The sequence below is a fragment of the Elephantulus edwardii genome, unplaced genomic scaffold, assembly GCF_000299155.1.
Source record: "Elephantulus edwardii isolate Elephantulus edwardi_28Jun2011 unplaced genomic scaffold, EleEdw1.0 scaffold00116, whole genome shotgun sequence".
In the NCBI taxonomy this organism is placed as follows: domain Eukaryota; kingdom Metazoa; phylum Chordata; class Mammalia; order Macroscelidea; family Macroscelididae; genus Elephantulus; species Elephantulus edwardii.
In genome coordinates, this window is record NW_006399866.1 from 481,426 (window position 1) to 505,963 (window position 24,538).

The 24,538-nt window shown below is 48.7% G+C and overlaps 1 protein-coding gene across 1 annotated transcript; it reads right to left on the reverse strand.

Annotated features, from left to right (window-relative positions):
* Window positions 1-3,388: 3,388 nt before the first annotated feature.
* PPAPDC3 (phosphatidic acid phosphatase type 2 domain containing 3) lies at window positions 3,389-23,943 on the reverse strand. Its single transcript, XM_006892440.1, has 2 exons — window positions 23,188-23,943; window positions 3,389-3,753 (listed from the first exon to the last, which is right to left on the reverse strand). The coding sequence occupies exons 1-2, from the start codon at window positions 23,636-23,638 to the stop codon at window positions 3,389-3,391; spliced, it is 816 nt and encodes a 271-aa protein (XP_006892502.1). The 5' UTR covers window positions 23,639-23,943.
* Window positions 23,944-24,538: the final 595 nt, after the last annotated feature.

Below are 24,538 nucleotides of genomic sequence, written 5' to 3' on the forward strand. Positions count from 1 at the left end.
CTATGAGTCAGAAATGACCTGGCCTGGATGGCTCTGGTGATGTAAATGGTTGCATGATTGTCTACTAGCTGAAAGGTCTGTGGCTTGAACCTATTCAGGGCTGCCTCAGGAGACAGACCTGGTCATCTGCTTCTAAAGGGTCAGGGCCTTGGAAGCCTGGAGGAGCAGATTACCTGCACACCCGGGGGAAGCTGTGAGTCCATGCTGACTCAGGAGACAGGGTCCAGGGTGACTAACAGCAGGAACAGTTGTTGGCCTTAATTACCTAAATGCACAGGTATTCCTGTGCACGTGCATTTACTCACACTCGCTCTGGTTCATCCGTGGTCTCTGGAAGCTGTCAGCCAGCCTCCCGCCATCTGCCCTCCCTCAGTGGAAACTGCAGGTTCCAGGAGGAGTCCTTGCTTTCCCCCCTCCCCTACCCCCTTCCCTCTATTCCTCTCAGGCGCTGCTCTCCCCGGCTCTCCAGAGTCCACTGGAGACACACAGTATCAGTTCCTTGTCCTCTTCTTATCGCCTCCCCACCCCGGGTGTCCCTGGAGAGGGTCTGCTCAGTCACTGGTCTGAAGAGATATCTGACTCAGACAGTAGTCAGGCCCAGAGACTGCTGGGCCCAGGAAGTCAGAACTTTCCCATCAGTAGGCTAACAGTGGTACCATCCCGGTGTCTCCTGCTTCCTTCTATGCCAGACAGTAGCACCAGGAACCCTGATTGCTGCTGAGTATGGACCACATGCCAGACCCCATGCTTGGGGACCACGAAACCACCCATTTGCCCATTTGACAGAACACCAAGGCTCATGGAAGGGTCATCACCCCATCAGAAAGTGCTAATCTTAGGCTGAGCCTTGGTCTCCAGCACCTAGGTCACTCAGAGCACTCCCAAGTTGCATGCCTTCTCCAAGAGCCGTTCATCTGAATCATCTCTGAGACAATCCTAGGACTCCACTCCCTTCTTCAGGCCCTTCTTCATCTGCTGTGAGCTTCTGAGCTTCAGAAAGATCCTAGAGTCTCCAGAGACCACCCACCCACTCCTGCAGAGGCCAAACCACTAGGGAGCCCTGGAAAGCTGTGCCCCGCCAAGGCTGCAGGCCAGCAGCAGCCCATCTCTGGCCCAAATCAGGAGCCTGATATTTTTTGGATGTCGAATTCCAGAAGGCAGGGGCGAGGCAGGAAGGAAGACAACCTGCCCTCTTCTGCTTACCATCTCACTAATGGCACCAATCAGGGGCATCTGGATGTGCCTGAAAGATTGTAGAGCTGACCAGGTTCAAGATCATGTGCCGGGTGTTTGCACAGTGGTGACTCAGCCTGGTTGGTGCCGCTGTGACTTCAGGACAGAGAGAAGGTGAAGAGTCCCTGGGCTTCCAGTAAGCCTGGGTCTTCAGGAGGCCAGGGGAGATGCAGGGGGACCTTGGGTTTGGTCTTTGAGGTCTGAGATCTTGGGGGAGCAGGCCACAGCTACTGAAGACGTGACATTTCTGAAGCAGGAGGAAGACAAGCAGGCTGTTTGTTAGTAGCTCTGTGGGGTTGGTCTCTAACACTCTGCACAAAGCCCAACCCCATTGTATTGCCACCCCTTTGCAAGTCACCTCCCCTTTCCAGGCCTCAACTCTCTTATCTGTAAAAGGGGCTTGTTGACCAACCTGACTTCAGAGGGTTGCTGTGCTCACATGGAAGCCAAAATGTCATGCTCAACTGATGTGATATCTCTCCTTCACCCCCACACTCCGGCCCAGCATCTTTGCACTTTGCTGGCCTTGACAGGCCATTGTCCCTCTGCCTCCTGGCCCTTGCACCTCACTGCCTAGGACCCTCTTCCACTCCTTCCTGCTTTACTCTATCCCAGCTAACTTCTCCCTTTCCTAAGACCCCTCCCCTGGTTTCCCAACGTTCAGTTTATGTGTCTTTTCTCTGCGTTTCCACCATGTGTACACATCCCTCACTGTAGCAATCAGCAGGCAAGACTGTCATCTGGTCACATGTTTCCTTCCCTGAAGACAAGGGTCAAGCCAGCCTGTGAGGGGCTACAGGGGGGCTTGAGCCTTGGGAAGAAAGCGATCTCTTTGGAGAAATTTATTAGCATCACAGGGGAAGGGGGACATCATGGCCCAGGTCCTGGGCTGAGTGACCACTGGGGTCTGGAACATGAGACAGTGAACCTCAGGGAGGAAGGACCAGCCTGGTGAGTCCAGGGGCATGGCTACCTGTGCCCACTGCCTCCTGACCCCTGATGGCACCACAGCCCTTCCTGGGGCAGAAGGAATCAGGGATTTCCTCCCCTCTGTTAACATAGACTCATTGGTTTGGTAACACTGCTTTGGTTAAACAGTTTCCTTTGATAGGAAAAATAAAACCACCTCAGGAGAGGGTCTGTTTGCATATTATCTGTATTGTCACATGAAGTGCACATCCATAAACAACTGACTTGAAATAACCTATTAGGTCACATGAAGTTCAGCCCCTGGGGGCCAAAGTGGCACCTACGCCCGTGGTCCATGGCCAGTGCTTCATGTCATCCAGCTTCCCACAGGCTGTGATGGGGCCACCTGGTCTCCCCAGGCTCTGGGCTCTGGGAAAGGCCAGATCAAGCCCAAGTCCCTGGGCTCCTGGGGCAGCATCTTCCAAAATGGACTTGCAGAAACCCTCGTTCCTTGGGGTTGAAAGTAGTTTCATGGGAAAAGGGTTCCAAGGTCAAATACATTTAGAAAATATGGTGTTTCAATGAGGTTCAGCAGAAAAGCTTGTCCACGAGATGGATCTGAGCCTTTCTGGCAATAACAGGCCTGTGAATATCCAACATAGAGGCAGAATATGCAGCATTTCTCAAATGCCTTTGACAACGAAACTTTTTTCCTCCCCAAAGCATCTTGCTGGTGTCTCCTGGTATAGCCTTTAGAAAGTGCAGCCCTAAGCTATTGATGATCACAGATGAAAACGGGCACTTGCATTTGGTGGTGGGTAGAGGGTATTCTGCCAGGCATTATGTTGGTGGCATCATGGGCTCAGCCAAGAACTCAACAGTTATAACAACAAAAGGACAAGACTCAGCTCCTCTCCCGTCCATCTTGGTTCACTCCAGTCACCCCCAGAGCAGACGCCCAGCAGGGCTGTCTCCAAGGCTGGACCCCAGCCAGCCTGGAGAGGGGACACGGATTCCAAGCTCAGGGAAGGTGGCACCTGGCAGGACATACGCCAATCACCAGGGCTGATGGTTTGGGGGTCTCCAGCCTCCAATCAGGAAGGGAAAGATGAACTGGGGCTGGGGGGTGTGTGGCTGGCTCCCACTCTGGGGCTGTAGGCCCACCACCCCCTGGTGACTTATGCGTCCTATCTCCAGGCACCCTCACCCCTCACCTCCTTGGGAGGTCACGCTGAGGCTGAGAGGCTCACCAGGCCGAGATGAGCATCTGGCAGGTGTTGGAGGACATCCAGACCAGCTCCACCAGCCGGAACTGGAAGTAGCCGATGATGAAGCCCGAGATGACGTCCGTAATGTGGTGGCGTCCTATCATGACGCGCGACAGGCCCACGCAGAAGGCCCAGAGCACCAGGAGGACGCGAAGGGGCACTGCCAGCACCAGGTGGCTGAGGAAGAACTTGGACACCATGGCGGCGCGGCTGGCGTGCCCAGCTGGGAAGGCGTAGATGTCCATGGTGAGGTAGTCCAGCAGGCTGGGGCTCATCTCATACGGACCACGTCGCTTGATGAGCTTCTGCACACCGGCCACCGTCATGATGTCCAGGAGCAAGGCTGTGGGTGGGAGACGGGCACACAGGTCACCAGGGCCACTGACCTCCCAGGGCCCCCAGATCCAGCTGTCCAGGGCCTGGCCCCTCTGACCTCAACTCTCCCTGCTCCTCACCCCAGCTCTACTGCAGCTTGCCGACCTCAGAACACACCCCACCTCTGGGCCTTCACCCCTGCTGTGACCTCTCATGAGATTGTTACACGCCCACCCCTTGTTTCTTTGAGAGAAATCTTCTCCCACCACCCTGTTTATTAAAGCCCCATGTTCCCTCTTTCCCTCACCCAGATTTACTTTTTTTTTTAACTTGTTGTGTGCCATTTAATTGGATCTGACTGGCACAGGAGGAGATTTCCCTCCTCCAGCGGAGCATCTGGTGGATTCAAACTGCATGCCTTCAGGATTGCAGCACAGCTTCGTGCCACTAGGCCACCAGAGTTAAATAACATTTTTGTTTTATACTGGTTAACTTATAAAGTTTGTATACATTGTTTTTCACACCAGATCTTTCCCGCTTCCTTTACACACCCCTCCCTCCATCCATCGAATTGTGTGACCCTGTGATTACCTCCCTGCCTCACTCCTCTGCTCCTTCCCTCCCCGCCTTGGATCCTCATACATGTTTTACTAGTTATCATCCTATTTCTACAATAATGGTCTTATACAGTATTTGTCCTTATAGAGCTGAGTTAGTTCACGTAGCATAATGTTCTCCAGTCCCTCCCAAGTTAGGTAGTGATTTATAAAATCATTGCTCCTGCATGCTGTGTAGTATTCCATTGTGCCACTGTACTACAATTTCTCAATCCATTCATTTGTGGTTGGAAATCTGGGCTGCTTCCATGTTCTTGTGATGGTGAATAACACTGCTATGAACATTAGTGTACAAATCTCTGTTTGCGCCTCAGTTCTCATTTTCTCAGGGTATATTCCAAACAGTGGAACAGCTGGGTTGTATGGAATTTCTATTTTCAGCTTTTTGAGGAAATGCCAAACTCTGGCTTTACTTTTCCTTACAATGTTCCTCACCATCAAGAAAATATCCATTTTCTTGTTGATGTATCTCTTTTCTCTCCTCGCCCCCTCCCCCAGCCATGTTCTCCAAGAGGATGAAGCCTTCTTTTGCCTGTTTTTGGAGGCATGAGAGAGTCCCTCATGAGGGAGCTCTGCTGGTCTAGTGGCAGAAAGCTGCAATGTGATCCTAGAGATGCACGGTTCAAATCCACCAGATGCTCTGATGGAGAAGGAGGGACAATCTCCTCCTGTACCAGTCAGATCCAATTTGATGGCACACACACACAAATAAGAAAATAATTTAAAAAACACAAAGAATTTTTTAAAAAAGAGTCCCTCACTATCTGTCACCAGCCACGAATGGTCCATCTCTTGGCTTCTAACCCAAAACTTGACCTCAAGACTGCTCAGAAGAAAGGCCTGGTGATCTGTCTCAAATAGACCAGTTCTCCTCTGACACGTGTGGTCACCATGAAGCCAAAATTGTGGCAGTTGGTTGCTTTTTTGTTGTCAGAGATGTGGATGAGAGAGTGGGTGGTCTGGGATGTGTTGTGGGCTCCTGTGTCACCTGTGAGGACCTGGGTCCTGAGAAGGGAGCCAGCACTGGGGGACATTCTCAAATGACCTCACAGAAAGGTCCCAACATCTTCGAGTGAAGGACTATTAGCATCATCCCCATTTTACAGAGAACAAGACAAAGCTCCAGGAGCATTCCTGTCGCATCTGATGATCCTTCTTTTTGGGATGTTCCTCCCTTGCCTTCCCCACAGACTACCCAAGCCCCCTCCCCCCATTCTTCAGGCCTCAGCGTACGTGCCACCTCTTCAGGGAAGCCTTCCCTGATGTCCATACCAGGTCAGCTTTGGTTTGTACTCTCTCAACACCCAGGGTTTCCTTGATTGTCCCTGTGCAGCTGTTGGAAATCTGTTGGGATGTGAGATGACAGTGCTTATGTCTCCTCCTCCTGTACCATCACTTACGGAGACAAGGGCCAGGTACTGTATGGCAAGTATCAAATGTTAGCCAGGTTGCTGGCCCGAGGCTCATGGTGAGGGGCTGGAGCAGGGACTCCAGCTCGGGGAAAGAGCACCCTTTCTTCATTTAAGAGCACCTGAGAGACCAGGTCTCCATCCCACCTCTGCCATGGCTCCCTGGGTGGCTCTGGGGGGCTGCCTTGCCTCTCTGGGTCCTGGTGTCATACAGCTAATCATGGTGGCTCCCAGCCAGCCAATGCAGGAAGCTCAAGGCAAAGCCTCTTATTGGGGGTGTCTCAGTAGGACTATGTGGCAACCCTGAGATAGGTGTACTGTCAACAGAGAGCCTGCCCCCATGTGCTATCCCAGTCCTAGGAACAACTGGTCCCAGATGATCATACCGTACCCCAGTGAGGTCACACACTCTAAGTCCTCCTTCTTCAGGTGACAGCAAAGATGGGACTGGCAGTGCAGAGCCATGATGAAGCATTGTGTTCCCTCCTCAGGGATTCGAGCTGAGTCCCAGCCTGGGAACCTTGGGCTGTATGACCTTGGACAAGTCCTTTAATTTTCCTCACTGTTGAGTTTGAGATAGTGAATACCTCCCTTCTGGACTGCAGGGAGGCCAGGTAAGATTTGCATGAGGGTGACTAGCATCGTGCCTATAAAATGACCAACCTGTCCCAGATTTGCTCAGTACAGAAAGGGTCCCAGGATGCAAGACATTCAGTGTTAAAGTCATGACATCACAGGAACACCAGGGTGAGATGTCCCAAGTGCCTGGCATGTGAGAAGGGCTCAGACTAAACGACAGCAAAACGCAGCTCTGCGAGTGCTCCCAGAAATCTCTGCAGTGTTTATCCACATTATTGACTCATGAAGGCTCTTTCTTGCTTAGAAATTGGTGGGGGATCCTTTAAAAAACACCTGACATTTACTGTAGAAAATATACAAAATAGAAAGCAAAAGGAGTGGTTTAAATAGCCTCTAATCCTACTGGAGGTGGCTATTGTTCCAGAACCTTCTATTTATCTATAGGGCATGGATGAAAAGTTGCAACATGCTGTATGTACTGTGCTGTCACTTGCTTTGAAAAAGCTTGCCACATACAGCACAAGGCCAGAGGCTTAGTGAGGGGTGCAGAGGGGGGCAAGTGCCCCTAGGTGCAAGTATAGGGGTGCACTAGACAAGACTTGGAATGACATTCTGAGGTGCCACAAGCATGAAAGGGGGCCTGAATGACAGGTCAGACAAGGTTCCAGACAAGATGGGAAAAGGCATTTCTGCTGACATCTTGCTGCCATCAATGTTTATTCACCCTGAAATTGGGGTAGAGGCACAATTTAGAAATTGCCCCTGGATGCTTGAATGGGGTAGTGCAATTTAGAGATTGACTCTGGGCACTTGGTACCCTATCCGTGGCACTGTGTATATGTAATGGTCCTGGGGCTGAGCATTCAGACTGCTTCCAGTTAGTGCTGTGAGAACCTCTCTTTGCCCACTGTAGGGGCTGTTGCTTCAAGTCTAGGCTCTTGGTTTGGGATTTGAACACCTGACAACCCCTGTGGTTCCTGCTCATCTCATTAGCCACCACAGTGGCTGATGTCTGCCTTGCCCTAGGACACCAGGCTCCCAAGGTCTGAGTGAGGGAGAACCTCCTGTTACACGCCCTGCGTTTCCATGGCAACTGGCTCCCTGGAGTCCAGCCTCAGCACTGGGGAACTAGCTGACAACTGGAGGTGAGTGGCCAGCCAGCCCGAATCAAATGCTGCTGACTCAGGCAGAAGCCAGGCTTGGGCTGGGAGCCATCTGGGGCCTTCAGAGGTCACTGTTTCCGCAGGAGACCAGGCACCGCCAGATCCCCAGGGCAGGTGGGAGGGAGGACGTGGCCACACCCGACACCCTTGGGACTCTTCAGCTTACTGGAGAAGCTGAGGCAGGAGGCCAGATAGAAGGAGTCAGCCAAACCTCCCCAGAGCAGGGAGGCCCATCTGTCGTCTGTAAACCCCAAAGAAGTGACCCGTGATGCCAGGCTTCCTCCACCAGGGGAAAGGCAAGCTCTCGGATGCTTACGGAAAGGTTCAAATCAAACCAGCAGTCCTGTAGGAGAAATACCTGGGGGTGTGCTCCCATGAAGATTAACCAATGCTGCTCAACTGATTCCTCCTCATAACGACTGTACAGGACCCGGCTGAACTGCCCCACAGGGTTCCCAAGGCTGTAAATCTTTACAGAAGCTGACAGTGTCATCTTTCTCCCATGAAGCCAGTGGTGAATTCAAACTCCTGAACTTTCGGTTAGCCATCCAACAAGCCATGCACTACACCACAGAACTGCCTCCTTCCTATGTTGATCACAGCTCAGAAAATCCTATAGAGAAGTTCTCCTTTGTCACTTGGGTTGCTAGGAATATAAATAGACTCGAGAGCACCTGGTAACAAGAGCACATAGATGATGAGGGTAAAGTCAAAGGCTCCAGGTCGTAGTAGGCTTTGAAGAGTCCCAGCTCCTTGACTTAAGACCAAGGGCCTCATAGGAACTAAGAAGTACACTGATAAGTGATGTTTTTGATAAAAGTTAGGCCATACAATTCAATAACAAGAGCAAGAACCACAAAAATTATGGGTGTGGTTAGATAAGTAGATGTACTTGCATACGTGTGTTTAAGAAGGTAGACATGTGCATCCATATGGGTGTTCACATAAACACGTTGAGCTTCGGTAGCCTGTCTGCAGGAGGATCGGCAACTAACTGCCTCTGAAAACCTGCTGGAGGGTCAATGGTGGGTCGGTTCTGACTCGATGGCAAGCAACAACAAAAGTGTAGAGAGCTCCAGTGGCATCGACTGTAGGGAGCTACACTATTAACCCAAAAGTAGTGGCTCTCTGGTGGTTCAAACCCACCAGTGGCTCCTGTGTGATTTACAGCCTCTTGAAAACCCGATGGTCAGTTATGAGTTACTTCTGACTTAATGGCAATGAGGGTTTTTTCAGTTCCTATAGGCATACCTGTAGGCATATATATACATGTATAATATATATGTTGCATATATCCATATATATGTAAAAAGCTCTGGTCGCCTAGTGGCAAGAACCTGTGCTGTAATCCCAAAGACACCCAGCTTGAGTCCACCAGTTGCTCTGAGGGAGAAGGATGGTCAATCCCCTCCCGTGCAATTAACTGCCTTTGAAAACTCGCCGGAGGGTCAGCTATGGGTTGGTTCTAGCTCGATGCTACACAATAAGAACAACGTATGTGAACGAGACCATGGGGCATGATCACAGATAACTCCTAGAGATTAGTGAACCCCCTGAAGAGTTGATTTACTGCATTTGAGGCTTGAGACCACAGCCGTGTGGGACGACTTGGCCATCTGACATAGTTCATACAGTGTGCGTTCTATCTCCCAGTGCCCGTGGGTTTGGAAGCTTGTGTGTGGCTTCTGGAATGCAGCTATTGGTCTCCACTTGTCTTGAGCAAAAGAGAAAGAAACAAACAAAAAGCTCTACGGAAAAAAAGTGGTTTAATAGTCTATATGTGAACTCATCTATTCTAAGACCTGAAAAACATGAGGGTGCCTGACTACCACTACTGTCTAACCAGAAGCGTAATGCATAGTCTCAAATAGAGAAATGTAGAACAATATTAAAACTCTTTAAATAGCCCAGATGTACTGGACTGGTAGAGACTGGAGGGACCCCTGAGGCTATTGGGTGTGGACTCATCCTCTAAACTTTGTACTGATGCCACCCTCTGAGGTCATCTTTCAACTAAACAGCAGGTTTTATGAACAAAAAATATTGTTCATAAAATAAACAATAGCACCCATAAGCACCATACTCTTTTTTTTTTTTAAATCTTCTATATAAGATCTAGTGGTTGACATTTACCCTAAAAAAAAAAATGAGAAAATAAGAAGTAGGGGCGGGGAAGGTGGGTTAATGGAAATAGAACCAAAATGGAAAAGAGCAAGAATGCTGACACACTGTGAAAAATGGCATCAAAGCCACTGAACATGCAGTTTCATTTTTACGTACAGAGATTGTCAAATGGAAACTTCCTTTCCTATGTAAACTTTTACCAGCACGCGCACACACACACACACACACACACACACACACACACACACACTTATGCAAAATGAAGAGCAACTTTCTTGAAGAAGGTAATCAAGTCACTGAAATGTACATGTAGAAAATGTTGAATATGTTTCTTTAAAGGGGCTCTGGTGGCAGATTCGCTCAGCTCATCGATACCAAGTCAGAATCCACTGATAGTGGACTCTCCAGGGGGTTTTCGGGAGGCTGTAAACTGCATGAGAGAGGACTGCCCAGCTTTCTCCCACAGAACTGCTGGTGGATTCAAACTACCAGAGGGCTTTTGCTTTTGTGTTGGCAGCGTAACTCCCTACGGACTATGCCACCAGAGCAAGAGAGTCACGCTGTTAGCGCAAAGGTCTCACCTCTCTCAGGGTTCAAATCCACCAGAGGCTTAGTGGGAGAAAGATGGACCATCCCCTTCTGTGTAATCCACAGTCTTGGGAACCTGCTGGAGAGTCAGTTATGAGTTGGTTCTGACCGGAGGGCAAGGAGTTTGAGTTATTTGTGTTTTGTTAAATCAATACTGTATTCAGATATATGCTCTTGGCACCAGTAGTCAGGAAATCAAAAGATGGCTTGCATTAGGAAAGTCTGCTGTCAGGGACCTCTTCAGAGCGCTGAAGAGCAATGATGTCAGTCCAGAAACTAAGGTGCACCTAATCCAGGCTATAGTCTTGACAATTACCTGTTATGCATCAGAAAGCTGGACAATGACCAAAGAGTACAGAAGAATTGATGCTTTTGCATTATGGTGCTGGAGAAGAGTATTGAACATACCATGGACTACCAAGACAACTAACAGGTATGTCCAGGAGGATGGAGCCAAGCTTTTCCTTGGAAGCAAGGATTTGAGGCTCTGACTCACATATTTTGAGGAGGGATCAATCCTTGGAGAAGGCCTGGTAAAGTGGAGGGACAGTGCAGGAGAGAGAGACCCCAGATGAGATAAATTGACACAGTAACTGGGGTAATGAGGGTAGGCGTGTTAGAGATAGTGAGAATGGCCCAGGATGGAGCACGGTTCAGAGGTACTGTGCACAGGGTCGCTTTGAGTCGTGGTCGATGCAACAGCACATAACAAACAAAAACACTCAGTGATATTTTCAATATCACAATTTTAAAAGTAAAGGAAAAAGTTTATGCAAGAAAGAACAAGTTCTTGAGCCCTAGTCTTCTCATCTGCAAAATGGGTTCTCATGAGGATGAAATGAACTAATGATATGAGTGCACATAAAGACAAAGAGTGACTGTTGGCATTGCTGCTGTCTTTATTCCTCTGCAACCCAAGTTAGCAAGCAGTGTAAGACTTTCAGACCCTGGAACATGAGTGGCTTCGGGTAGGCACATCAGAAAAAATATTCTCTAAGCTTTGATCAGGGCAAAAACAATATGGTTGAGAGTTCAACACCTCCACCAACAGAAGGAAGTCAAGGGCAGAGGGCATGGCCTCTCTGGTGCTGGTGGGCAGTGGCTGGCCACTCTGGTCACCAGGATGGCCACTGGAATCTCAAAGGTATTGGGCCAGGCTTGGATTAGATCAAGGCAAGACAGCCACTAGTGGACATGGATCATCTTGTCTACTGGTCACCAGATTTCTCAGCCAAAAAGCAGAGTGGGAAACTCACCGATTACCGTTGTATGTCATCAGATTGATGCCGACTCATCTGTCTACAGGGTTTGGAAGGAGGTCATCAGATCTTTCCTCCACAGATCTACTGGGTGGGTTCAAACCTGTGGACTTTTGGTTGCAGGTGAACATTTAATTTAGTGCCAGCAGGACGAATTCTTTATTCATGTATTTACATTTTATTGTGCTTTAGCTGAGTGAAAGTTTACCTAGCAAATCAAGTTTTGCAATTAATAATTCATGCACAATTTACGCTGTAACCTTTGTTGCAATCCCTGAGATGTGCCAGCACTCTCCTCATTCCCTCTCTGGATTCTCAGTTCCATTCATCCAGTTTCCCTGTTGTCTCATCTGTGGATTTGGACATGTTGCTTGTTGGTGTCGTTCAGTTGACTGTTTTCAGGAGCACATTTTTCATGTTGTTTATTTTGTCGTTCTGTTTATTTCTAGGCTGGAAGGTAGCCTTCAGGGATATCTTCAGTTTCAAGTAAGATTTTCTTGGGTTTGGTTGTTGGGTTTTTTTGTTTTTTTAATTCGTTCTACTCCCCCTTCCCCTTAACTCATCCTCACCAGGGTCTGACCTTCTATTGTGGGCTTGGTCAGAGTGGTCAGTAATGGTAGCTGGGCATCATTTAGTTCTTCTAGCCAGAAGTTAGAGGAAGCTTTGGTTCACAAGGGCCATTGGTCCTATAGAATAATGGCATCCTTGAGTTTGTTTTGCTTTGTTCTTGGTGGGAAAAGACCAATAGCTGCTTTTTAGATTATCACTCACAAGCTTCCAAGACCCCATACTCTGCTTATCAGACAACGATGTTGTTGTTGTGTGCCACTGAGTTGCCTGCAACTCACACCCTGACCCTATGTACAAAAGCTGCCCTATCCTGAGCCAGCCTCACTGCCTCCAACACACCTCCTCCTTTTACCCTGGTCACTGCATCAAGCCATCCCATCCAGGGTCTTCCTCTCCTACACTGCCTCTTCACCCTTCCAGGTAGATGTCCTTCTCCAAGGACTGGTCCCCCCGGACCATGTGACCAAAGTATTCGCCAAAAGCTCTGCAGGAGAAGGACAGACAGTCTCCTTCCTTGCAATTAACAGCCTCTGAAAACCTGTTGGAGGGTCAGCTATGGGTCAGTTCCGACTCAATAGCACACAATAACAACAAATCACACATTATTGTTAGTTATTAGTGCTATTTCAGGACTGTTTATGTCAGTACCATTGTTGTTGTTGTTAGGTGCCGTCGAGTGGACCATGAAGAGCAGCTCTGTACCCTGCCCTGTGCCATCCTCATCATCTCAGCACACTGTATTGTATACTGCTTGGTGGTGAAGTCCACAGGGAGTCGAGCTTCTTGTGCAATTCACATCCATCAGCAACTCCTTGGGAGAAGGAGGAACAATCTCCTCCTGTGCAGTTTACAGACTCGAAACCCCAGCAGGGGCCCAGCCACGAGTCAGTACCAACTCGACGGTGAGAAGTTTGAGTTTTTACTATCTGGATTACATTTCTTCTTTCCTTTCCCCTCCTCTCTTTTGTAACTCCCAAAGAAACAGTTTCCTGTATTTAAACCTACTCTTGACCTTTTTTAAAAAAATTATTTTATTATTTTTTGTATGAGTACCATCAAATCAGATCTGACAGGCACAGAAGGAGATTGTCCTTCTCCAACAGAGCACCTGGTGGATTCAAACTGCACACCTCCAGGATTGCAGTGCCACTAGGCCACCAGAGCTCGCCGACTTTTTATGATATTATTTCATACAATGTTTATCCCTTTGTGCTTGACTAATTTTGCTCAATATGTTGTTGTTACGTGCTATCAAGTCATCTGCAGCTCATAACAATCCTATGCACAATAGCTCTGAGCCCTGCTTAGGATACTAAGCCAGTTTCATTGTCTTTAACACACCTACACCCATTGCCCTAGTTACTGTGTCAATCCACTTCATCCACTATCTTCCTCTCTTGCACTGTCCCTTCACCCAAGCATGATGTCCTTCTCCAAGGTCCCTCCTGGCCACATGTCAAATAACCCTTGCTTCTAAGGAGCAGCCTAGTTTTACTCTCTCCAGAACAAACCTGTTTAATTTCTTGGCAGTCTAGTCCATAGGATATTTAATACTCCCCACAGCTCAAAAACATCGATTCTTCATCTGTCAGCCTTCTTCACTGTCCAGCTCTCTGATGCATAGCAAGTAATTGTGAAGACCATGGTCTGAATCAGGTGCACCTTCATTTCCAGACTGACATTGTTGCTCTTCAGCACTCTGGAGAGGTCGCTGATAGAGTTTCATAGTATTCCACTATACACATATGCTACAAATTGGTTAATCCGCTCATCTGCTGATGGATAATTAGATTGTTTCCATCTTTTTGCTGCTGTGAATAATGCTGCTATGAACATGGGCATGTAATAAACTTATTCCTGCCATTACTTTATTTATCTAGGATAGACCTAGCCATGGAATTGTTGGATCATATTTCTGTTTCTAGTTTTTTAAGGAAGCACAACACCTTTTACATTTTTTCAAGGAAGAACATTTTTGTAAAACAAAACACAAGCAAACAGCTTTCTGTTATTCTCTGTTGTCAGCCAAGATTCATCTGGCATCAGCAATGACATCATCCCTCAGCTCCTTCTGAATCCAGCTTGAATTTTAGTCAGTTTCATGCTGATGTGCTATTCTAGTAATTTTTTTAATTAGCAATATCCCTCCATCCCGTCCCGAAGAAAACATGTATGAAACACATGAAGGAGATATGCCTGGATAGGTGGGTGGAGTAGTGTCTTCAGCTCAGGTCCTCCCTGGATAGGTGGATGGGGTGGTGTCTACAGTTCAGCTCCTCCCTCCTCAGGAAGTCCTATGAAGCTGCCCTGTGTCCCATGGTTTCAAAACAGAGCATCTGGACATTTGGGTTGCTATTCCGAAAAGTTCTGCTTCTTGAGGTCATAAGGAGGTGTGAACTGCTCTGTCCATTCCTGTCGCTCTTTTGGACCACACATGGATGTCCTCCAACTGACTGGGCCCAGTATTGTTCCTGGTTAGTTTCTTGACTTGACTGGCCCACAACTCAGCAACTGTATGCCAGGCACTGTGCCAGGCACTGGGGCTGATGAAGCAAGCTGGTAGGTCTCTGCTATTGGGAACATATAGTTGAAGAGACAGATGGGCCAAAGCAAATACTTATACAGAGAATGGCTCTCTGACAGGTGTGGCAGGGCCTATGTCTTTCCACCTCATCACACTATAGCCATATGAGTTTGGGAAGTGAAAGATCATGGGCTCCCCAATAAAGTCTCTGGGTTCCCTGGCCTCCCACCACCTATTTCCCTGGACCAAGGCCCTGTCCCTGCTGCTGCCTCTGCAGGGACTCTCCCCTCCCCCAACACAGCCTGAAATTTGTATGACTGTGATTCTGACACCATCAGCGCACAATCTGGAGCCCAGAAATAGAAGCAAATGGAGCCATCACTCAAGGCTCTGTGAATTCTGCTCGACCTACATTCCCTCTGGACTCAGAGGACAAGTCCCTCTGGACAAGAGGAATTCCCACATGGGAAAGACTGTCAAGAAGCTCTGGGCCAAGGTCAGGGGTTCTGGCCAAGTCTCTTGAGAGGCTATGTAATCAGAGTGGGTCACTTAACCTCACTGGGACTCTATTCATCAAGATAAACTAGGTTGAAGGCTTCAAAGTCAGAGTGATTGCATCAAAATTTGGTGCTTACAAATCCCATGACCTGGGGCATAATTTTGAACATATTCATCCCCTCTGACTTTCCCTTTGTTCCCTCATCCTTATTCTAGAACCTGCATGTATCAAGTTCTCCATAAATGGCGCCTGTGACAAACAACTTCTCTGCCCAGACAATCTTCACTCGTAGATGCCTGAACATCACATTCAGGAAACCCCGTCATTCCCAAGGCCCTACTGTCCTGGAGGCTTCCTGAGAACCTGGCTCAGTGCCTAAGCCCTCTCTCCACTCAGGCTCTATCACTGTTGGACGCCATTGATCTGACTATAGCAGCCAAGAAAATAGCATGCTGGGGGATCTATCGGGCACAGCAGCCTTCGAAGCTTTCTTAGAAGATAGCGGCTGTTGTGGAAGCTTTGTAATCAGCAACTCTGGAACACAACTCGCCTGCTGACGACTGTGTGTGGGCTGCCTGGTGCAGGATGACAATGGTGATTATGGATGGTGCACAGACCCTTTTGGGATGCGGGGAAGATGTGCTCTGTAGGAACCAGTTTAAGATCAAGGCTCAGGCCAGGGACTCAAGGCTGGATGAGAATGGGGGCAAATAAAGGAGTAAAAATAGCCTTAAGTGTGCTCACTGCTGCCTGGTAAGGGGACAGGTGGTAGGTGGGCATCTCTGCGTGACCAAGGCTATAAGCTAAGGTTTGGGGTTGTCAGTCTCTTCTTGTCCCATTCCAGCTTCTTCTGGAGGTGGGAACCCATCTGAAGGCAAAGAAATTAGTTCAAACTTCTGGAAGGGCATTTGGCATTGAGAATCTGAAGTCTTTACAGCTTGTTTCCCTTTGACTCAGCTATTTCATGTGTAGGAACATTTCCTCAGGAAATAATTAGAGACGTGCACCATGACTCGTGGCTAAGGATGTCCACTGCAGCGTTATTTATAACATTGAAAAATGTGAAACAACTCATGCCCTTCAGTAGGAGAAGGATGTGACAAATCGTAGCAAGTCTAGACAATGGAACACTGCAGCCATCGCAAATGATGAAGGGGGCATGTATTTATAGTCATCCAAGGAGAGCGAGGGGGTTTGGTAACTGGAAAAGGCCAATTACAAATCAGGATTTGCCATTCCCTCCCCCAATTTATATATGTATACGTGTATATACGTAAAAATTCATGTATTTATATTTAGAGGCAGGAGGGGAAATGTCTGGATTTTCTATAGCAATTGTTCAATGTTTTTCTCTAGAGGAAGATTGAAGTAAATTTTTTAATTGCCTTTTATAATGCTGTACTTCTTATTTTCCCTTACTATTAACATAGATAACTTATGCATAGTTTTTTTAAAACAAAAATATTTTAAAAACCATTGCATATACATGCCACAATGTAGAAGAGCCTTGGAAACATGATGGATGGAGTAAGTCAGACACAAAAGGATGAAAATTGTATGCTCCTACTCATGGGACGTGTCTCGAGGAGGGGCATATCAAATGTCTTAGTGGTTAGGGAGGCAAATGGGTGAGGGAAGGGGGAAGTCCTTGCTTAAAAGGTACTGACTTTTCTGCTTAGAATGATGAAGAACCTCTAGAAATGGTGGTGGTAGCGCAACACAGTGAATATAATGAACATTACTGATATGTACCACTGTTATTGTTATGTGCTGTCGAGTTGAGTGCAACCCACAGTGACCCTGTGAACAACAGATCTGAACCCTGTCCTATCCTGTGACATCCTCACACTTCCTGACATCCCAGAGCCCACTGCGACAGTCACTCTGTCAATCCATCTGGTTGAGGGCCTTCCTCTCCTTCACTGACCCTTTGCTTTTAGAAGCATCATGACCCTCTCCAAGGAATAGTCCCTTCTAGCAGCATGCCTGAAGTAAGTGAGGTGATGCTTCATCACCTCTGCCTCCACAGAGCACTCTGGCTGCACTTTCTCTATGACGTATTTGTTGGTTCTTTTGGCAGTCTATGGGCTGTTCAGTACTCTCTCCAACACCACAGCTTAAAGTCATCAATTTTTCTTCTTTCATCTTTATTCATTGTCCAGCTCTCAGATGCATAGTAAGTTTTCAAAAAGACCATGGCCTGAATTGGTCCTTAGACTGACACCAGTAATCCTCAATAATTTGGAGAGGTCCCTAAATGTAGACTTTCTGGTGCAATACGTTTCCTGAATCCAAGTCAGATGAAGTAGCTGGCAGTTTCAATCTTTTCTCCAGCCATCAGGATGTTGCCTATCGGTCCAGTGGTAATAATCTTTATTTTCTTGATGTTGAGATGCAATCCATATTGAAGGCTGTACTCTTTGATCTTCTGCAACAAGTGCTTCAAGTCCTCCTCACTTCCAGTCAGCAAGGTTGTGTCATCTACATAATGCAATTGTTGAGTCTTCCTTTGATCTTGATGCCATATTCTTCTTCATCCCAGAGCACTTTATTTTTTTTCTTTACAAACAACTTTCTTTTTTTTAAATTATTATTAAATTTTATTAGTTTTAGTGAACATTTACAGAGATTTTGGGTTTTCATTCATTCATTGTTGCACTCTTTTCTCTACCCTCCTCCCCAGTTTGTTCTTCTTCCCCCCTCCCCCGAATGTCTGTTTTAATTGTCCAATTGCCACAGTGCTTGTTGAAGCCAGTTCTGATTAATCTCCTTTGTCAGTGTGTCCTTTGCCATTCCCTATCTCTCCTCCCTGAGAGAGACTTCACCCTGATTCCTAAGGAAAAGGGGATGGCATATTCTCTTAGCTACTTCCTGCTGAAAAGGGACGCCAGAGCACTTTATTGTGCTCACGTGAAACACATACTTAGACCAAAAGGCGGTTGTGAGAACAGAGCAAGGGAACACTACATGGTTTAAAATTAAGAAAGGAGGGCATCAGGATTGTATTATCACTCAATACCTATTCAATCTGTATGCTGAACAAATTATTTGAGAAGCTGGACTCTATGAAGAAGAATGAAGAATACCCTTAAGAATGATGAAAATGATTTAAGTCTTTTGTTATGTATATTTTCTCACAAAAAAAGAGTTAAATAAAAATCCTCACCCCTCACAGAAGAATACAGCCCCTGGGAATGGATGCATGAGCAGGGGGTGGGGGGCAGACTGAGGAAAGCAGCCTTTTTAACTCTGGAAGCTTGGTCCCCTAGTGGGAGCAGGGGGTATGCATGTTTGGCCTCTCTTCTGTCCAGGGTAGCCCCTGCTTCTGACCAGGACCTGCCCACTTGGCCTGAGGCCTGAGTTAATTATCCTGGCCTGAGTGATTCTGAGCAAGTGCCTTAACTTCTCAGAACCTCTGTTTTCTCATCTGAAGAAACTGTTAAAGCCTGTTCTACCTGCCTGGGGCGTGAGTGCTCAAAATGCCAGGTGTGCAGGCCTGATGGCGTCTTTTAGTCACACATCTGAGCAGCATGCACTGCTGGTGGGTCTGAAACAGGAGGCCATGCAGAGCGGGCCTCTCCGCAACTGCACAAAAAGGTTGTTTCATTTCTGCTGTTTCGGCTTCAAAAGCAGATGAAGTGACTGCATATAATGAGGGCTTGACCTGATTAGGGGTGACCAAGAGCTCCCCTGAGGTGATGCACCATGTCTTGCCATGATAACTTAGTACGTGTCATCTCCAGGAAGAAGGAGTGTTGCTGACGGTCCAGCCTTCCTGGAGGTGTTCCCGAGAGCTTGTGGACAGGGGAGAGGAGAGCTGGGCAGAGGAACTGGGTTGGGTGAGTGGATGGGGAACACTGAGAGATGGTTAGGGGGCCAAGGGAAAAAAGTTGTTATTGTGTGCTGTTAAGTTGGAACTCCTCCAGCAGGTTTTCAGAGGCAGTAAATAGAATGGAGAGATGCTATGAAATAATCAAGGGGTTAAATGGTAGTGGAGTCATATAAGGTAACCAAAGGGTCAAGGATGGAGGACAGAGAGGGTGGAGTGGGGGAAGATGCTGAAGGCTGAGGAAGCCACTCCAAGGTCTGAATTGCTTGATAAGACGGTGTGTGGAGTTGAAGACCAAGATTGTAAGAGGAAGGGTAGATGGCCATGCCTGTCCCACTTAGACCACACGTGTGTGGCCATGTGAACAAGGTGAAACACGACAGAGGTCATTTTAGAAAAACACACTGTTAGCAAGTGCGTAGAGAGAAAGTCAGAATGCCATCCCTACAGCAGAGCAGAGCCCAAGGGAATCACTTTTTCTCAGAATCTTTATGATGTTTAAATATTTTCCTCATAAAATATGTGAAAGATTTTTTTAAATAAATGACATCTTAGACAGTCTAAAAAAACACAACACTCATGAATGACATAGACCGGGGCAAGAAGACATAAAGGCCACTCTCAACCACAGAACCCATGTCCATGAGGAAACGGGGCTTGATGAACTGCCATAGGCCTTATGGATCAAGCGTCACCTGGCCCCTCCGAAGGAGGGGTTAGAGGAGAGAGTTTTAGTGGACCTGGGGGGAGACTGGAGCTCTGTAATTCAGTCAAATGTCTTAATGACCCTCTCGATAGAAGGGAAAACCAAGGCTCAGAGAAAGGAAGTCACTTGCCCAAGATTCAAGCAAGGCTGGGATTTGTAACCCAGACTGGTTGCTGCTAAAATGTCCAAGTCTTTGCTAAGTGTTAAGTCTCCTTCTTCCTGGGAGGTTTCTGGAGTTGGGATTCCACCCCCTGCTTGGAGTGACACACAGGACTTCCTCCAGACCCAGGTGGGACCTTCCATTGGCCTGGTGGTCACTAGAGCTCTCACTTCCCAAACGACCTCAGGTGCCTTCGGAGGTCCTGAAGCCCTGACTGTGAACTCAAGGACTGTGCCAGAAATCTGATGTGTGCTTGGAGTGGGTGGGCAGGGTTGGGCAGGTCTACCTTCCCCCTGGGTACTGAGGCAATGATTCTCCGACAGTCCTGACAAAGCAGTGTTGTCATTCCTGGACATGGGCCATAAACCAAGCTTCTTCTCCTTACATCTGCACCACAAGCTTATAGCCCCATTTTACAGAATAGAAAACTGAGGCTCAGAGACAGGAATTAGTGGAGAGTCTGGGATTCGGCCAAAGCACAGGCTTTGGCTCTAGGATTGCAAGTGACACCAGTCACCACAAAGACTAAAGAACAAGCAGAACACGGGCATTTAGTGCTCAGTTGATGCTGTGATTACCGCTGTGAACAGTGGTTACAGCACCTTCTGGCGGGTCAGGCCAAGGCTGGGGAAGGTCGAATCCACATCCCCAGAAGGTGACCACAGGCTCACAGACCGGCTCTTCCCACCCACCTGCTCAGAGCTGCCATCCCAGGAGGCTGCTTTGCATCAGGCCTTCACTGCTTGACGGTCCAGGTATCCGATGTGTTACTAAAGGTCTGGTAGACAGAACATCTATCTCTCCCAGGCCCTTCACCTCGTCACTGCAACCACACTTCTGGGGTGATGCAGGAATGTCTGGACAATACTGAATGGTCTGATGTGAAGGCTGCTGGTGGTGATGGAAGGCCTGGGCTTTGAGGTCAAGAGGATCTGGATTTGGTTCCCAGGTCTACATAGTACTGAGAGGTGTGGGGTGTGTGCAAGTCCCTTCACTTCTCACATTCTCAGTTAATTCACCTATAGCATGGGCACCTTGAAAGGTCATGGGGAACATTTAAAAAATAAACTGTGGGTTGTTCATAGCATAGTATTTGTTTGGGGTTGTTTGCTTTTTTGTTGTTGTTTGTTCCCCCCCCCCTTTTTTTTTTTTTGCTGTGTGCCGTTGAATTGGATCCAACTGGCACAGGAGGAGATTGCCCCTCATTCTCCAGTGGAGCATCTGATGGATTTGAACGGCACGCCTTCGGGATTGTTAACACAGCTTCTTGCCACTAGGCCACCAGAGCTCCCTCCATAGCATAGTGTTTGGTATACAATGAGGACAATCAATCTTTCTTCCGAAAACGAAAAAAAATTACTTTCTTATTCCTACTTAAGAGAGGAGGCCTCTCAAGCCTTCTCCATTGTCCCGTGGGGAAAATACCTTTGTGTCTGGCCTCTGGAAGGAGGCAGAAGCCTGAGCTCAACAGCGTTTAAATATTTTGACAGGAAAGCTTTGCATGCCCCTTGCCACAGAGAGCTCATCTCCTTTCTCACTAGCTCCTTTCTTGGAGCTGGTCTGCCTGGGAATGCTGAGCTCTGTCCCTGGGTTTGGCCTTGCTTACTTACTCTTCGTCCTGCCTGGAGCACCAAACAGAGGCTGGTGCCTTCTGCCTCCTCCTCTGAAATATGCAGAGCTAGGGAGTCCCCCTCTTCTAATCCTGACTCCACCACTCACAAGCTGTGTGACCTTGGGCAAGTCATTACCCCATGTCTGTTTCCTCTTCTTAACAAGAGGATATATCAGCTGTGAGGATGAGAAGTGGTGATGTGGCCTTAAGCAAAATCCTTCAATACATTCTCTTCCCCCCCAACCCTCAGAATATTCTTAATACAACTTCACCACCACAGTTGGGGGTTGGAGAAGGATGGGCAGACCAGGCCCTGGGAAGCTCAGCTTAGAGTGAGGCTCTGGTATCAGCTCTCCCATGTGCTATTCCGCCCCGTCCTCTGACACCAGGCAGACTGGTCACCCCCAATACAGCTTTCCTGAGGCCTGCATGAGGCATCGGCACACACTGCAGAAATGGCAGATATTGAGAACCAGTTTCTGTTCCTCGAGGGCCTCCGCCCAGCACCCTGACCACGCTGCTCTTATTAAGCCCTTCACATGGCTCATGGGAGGAGCTAAAGCTTGCATGTCAAGTGCTAATCTCAAACGCTAAACCCTTGACCAGGTTACTTTAGTTAGAGGAACCTCAACTTCTCAATCTGTAAAATGGGAATGCTAATAGCACCTGTCTTGTGAGGCTGTTTTATTCAGGATAAAATAAGAAATGAATTATAAATCATTTAGTAATAAGACCTAAAACACTCTTTGGTACCAAGCCCACCATCTCCTGTGGGAAATAGTCAATTGTTTTCTCTGAGTCAAGTCCCCACTCACACCCAAAGCATGGAGCCTTGAGACTCTCAAGACTTTAAGGGAGGAAATGCATGTTTTTGTCACAACTCCCTCTTGGCAAGGAAGAAAGTCACAACTTTACTTCTTGGTGGTCCAACCGCAGATCTCTTGGCATTCTTGGTCTCCACTGAGACCTCCCTTCCTCACCTGTCTCCTAAATGGTGGCCACATGAGAAGGGTGAGGCCATCGACATGGGGCCTGCTGTGGAAGGTGAAACAGGGTGCATAGAGTCCCCTGGGGACCAGGATAGGACCAAATGGGGACTGGAAACACCTTCTGAGTGGAGGGGAGGGGCCTCCTGACACATGGTCCCCATGTGGAGCCTGGCTCCCAGCAAGTGTTAAACAGAAAGATGCAGGTAGCAAAGACTTTGGAAAAACAGACCAATGACACGTCCACTAGGCCCCCTCCTCCAGTGACAGCCCTAGGAAAGAACAGGTAAGGTGTCTAAGAGGCTTGGATTGAGTGGGAGCCCTAGACTAAATCCCAAGGAGCCCCAGGACTTGTAGGATAATCCTGGGCAGGGTCTCTGACCTAGGTAGCTGTGTATCAGAGGTAGGATGTCAGGGTGGGCATGGGGATGTCTCATGGAGCTGCCTGCTTGTGGCTAAGAAGCTTCCTTGAGTGGGAGTCACACGGGTGGGACCCCAGCTCCGAGCGCCTGCAGACCCCTAACTCTTTGGAGGACATGGCCTTCTGTCCCCTCGCCCTCCTGTCAAGCTTCCCTGGGGCACCTTTGCCAAGCGCAGGACCCGTCCTCAGAGGTTCCGCTGGGCTTCTGTGCGCTCGCGGCTCTTTTCGCTGGGCCCCTCACCTGTGCACCTTCTGCATTCGCTTGCTCATGGTCTGTTTCTGGGACACCTTTCCTGCTTAACCTCATTAGATTGTTCCAGCTGGTTTCTGGGGACCCTGCGGCCAGCCCGGCTGGTCCCAGGGAGGGAAAGGCTACTTGTCAAGGGGCCTGGCTTGGCAGACGCGGACACACTCACCCAGAAGCAGGTTCATGAGCACCTCCTGGCCGGCCAGCGTGCTGCTCTTCACGAGGCAGAGGATGGTGCCCCCGATCCAGGGGATGCCGTGGCCCGTGATGCCGATGAGCTTGACCATGGAGCGGGCGCTGGCCCAGGACGAGGCCCGGCTGGCACAAACCCCCAGCCGCTTGGACATGCAGATGTCGATGGCCAGCAGGGAGTTGAAGGCGATGCCCTTGAAGGAGGGGTTCAGCTGCATGCAGTCCTCCTCGGGCAGCTGCTGTGACTGGCGCCGCTCACGGGCCCCATCACCAGGGGGTGGAGGCTGTGTTGATGGGCCTGGGGCCTTCCTGCCTGAGCTTCGGGGCTCTGGGGCCCCCTTGAGATGTTGGTTCAGGGACAGGAACTCAGCCCGGTTGAGGACATTGTTTCGGTCCCGGGCTCGGGCCCGGCTCTGGGAAGCTGGCATGGCCACCTCAGTCAAACAGAGAAGGCCAGTGCCAGTCCAGTTCCGAAGGCCTTCTCCCCAAAGACAAGAGCAGCCCAGCGAGCCGCCACTGTGCCTGGCCGCTGCCTTCTCAGGTCCACACCACAGCTGTTAAATATAGAGTGAAGGAATGCACATGGCTGTTTACCTCCAGCTGCCACCAGGCTCCAAGCGACGTCAGTGCCAGGCTGGGCAGCCAATCGAGCCCACCAATGCGAGGCCAGCGCCAATGGAGCCACGGGAGGCAGACGCAGCCACAGCTGCGGCCTGGCTGCCTCGGGCCTGGGCTATTTAAATCTTCCAATGGCTCTTTCCCAAGCTTTGAGGGACTATGGGAAATGTAGTCCTCTTGCTGCCTGGACTCACTTCTGCCTGTGGCATGAGATCAACTCCTGCTTTTATCAGCTTCCCTCTTAGTGGTATAGACCACTGTGAGCCGAGCCTGCCAGCCCCACTGGCCTGGGCCATTTGGACCTCATCTTGTGGACCAGGTGGTGGAATCCAGGCCAGCAGGTGGAATTGACATCATCACTGAAACCATCATCTTGGGTCCACTGGGGCCAGCCCCTGGCCCTTCCCTCTGTGACTGTTTTCATGAAGGTAGCAGCCTGAGTTTTTTTTTTTAAAGTCTTGAATTTGGCTTCAGTGTATCACAGTTCAATCAAATGGAGACTTAGAAGGTTTAATTTCGATCCGAGGGAGGGGTCATTGTTATTAGGTGCCATCGTGTTGACTATGACTGGAAGCAACCCTATGAACAACAGATCTGAACCCTGTCTCATCCTGTGCCATTCCCACCGTCTCTGACATGCTTGAACCCAGTGTTATAGTAACTGCCTCAATTCATGTCGTAAAGGGTCTTCCTCTCCTTCACTGACCCTC

Coding starts and splice junctions, on each gene's coding strand:
- PPAPDC3 (XM_006892440.1), bottom strand. CDS start 23,638: ATGCCAGCTTCCCAGAGCCGGGCCCGAGCCCGGGACCGAAACAATGTC. Junction 3,754..23,187: donor GCTCATGAACCTGCTTCTGG/GTGAGTGTGTCC, acceptor TCCCACCCACAG/CCTTGCTCCTGGACATCATG.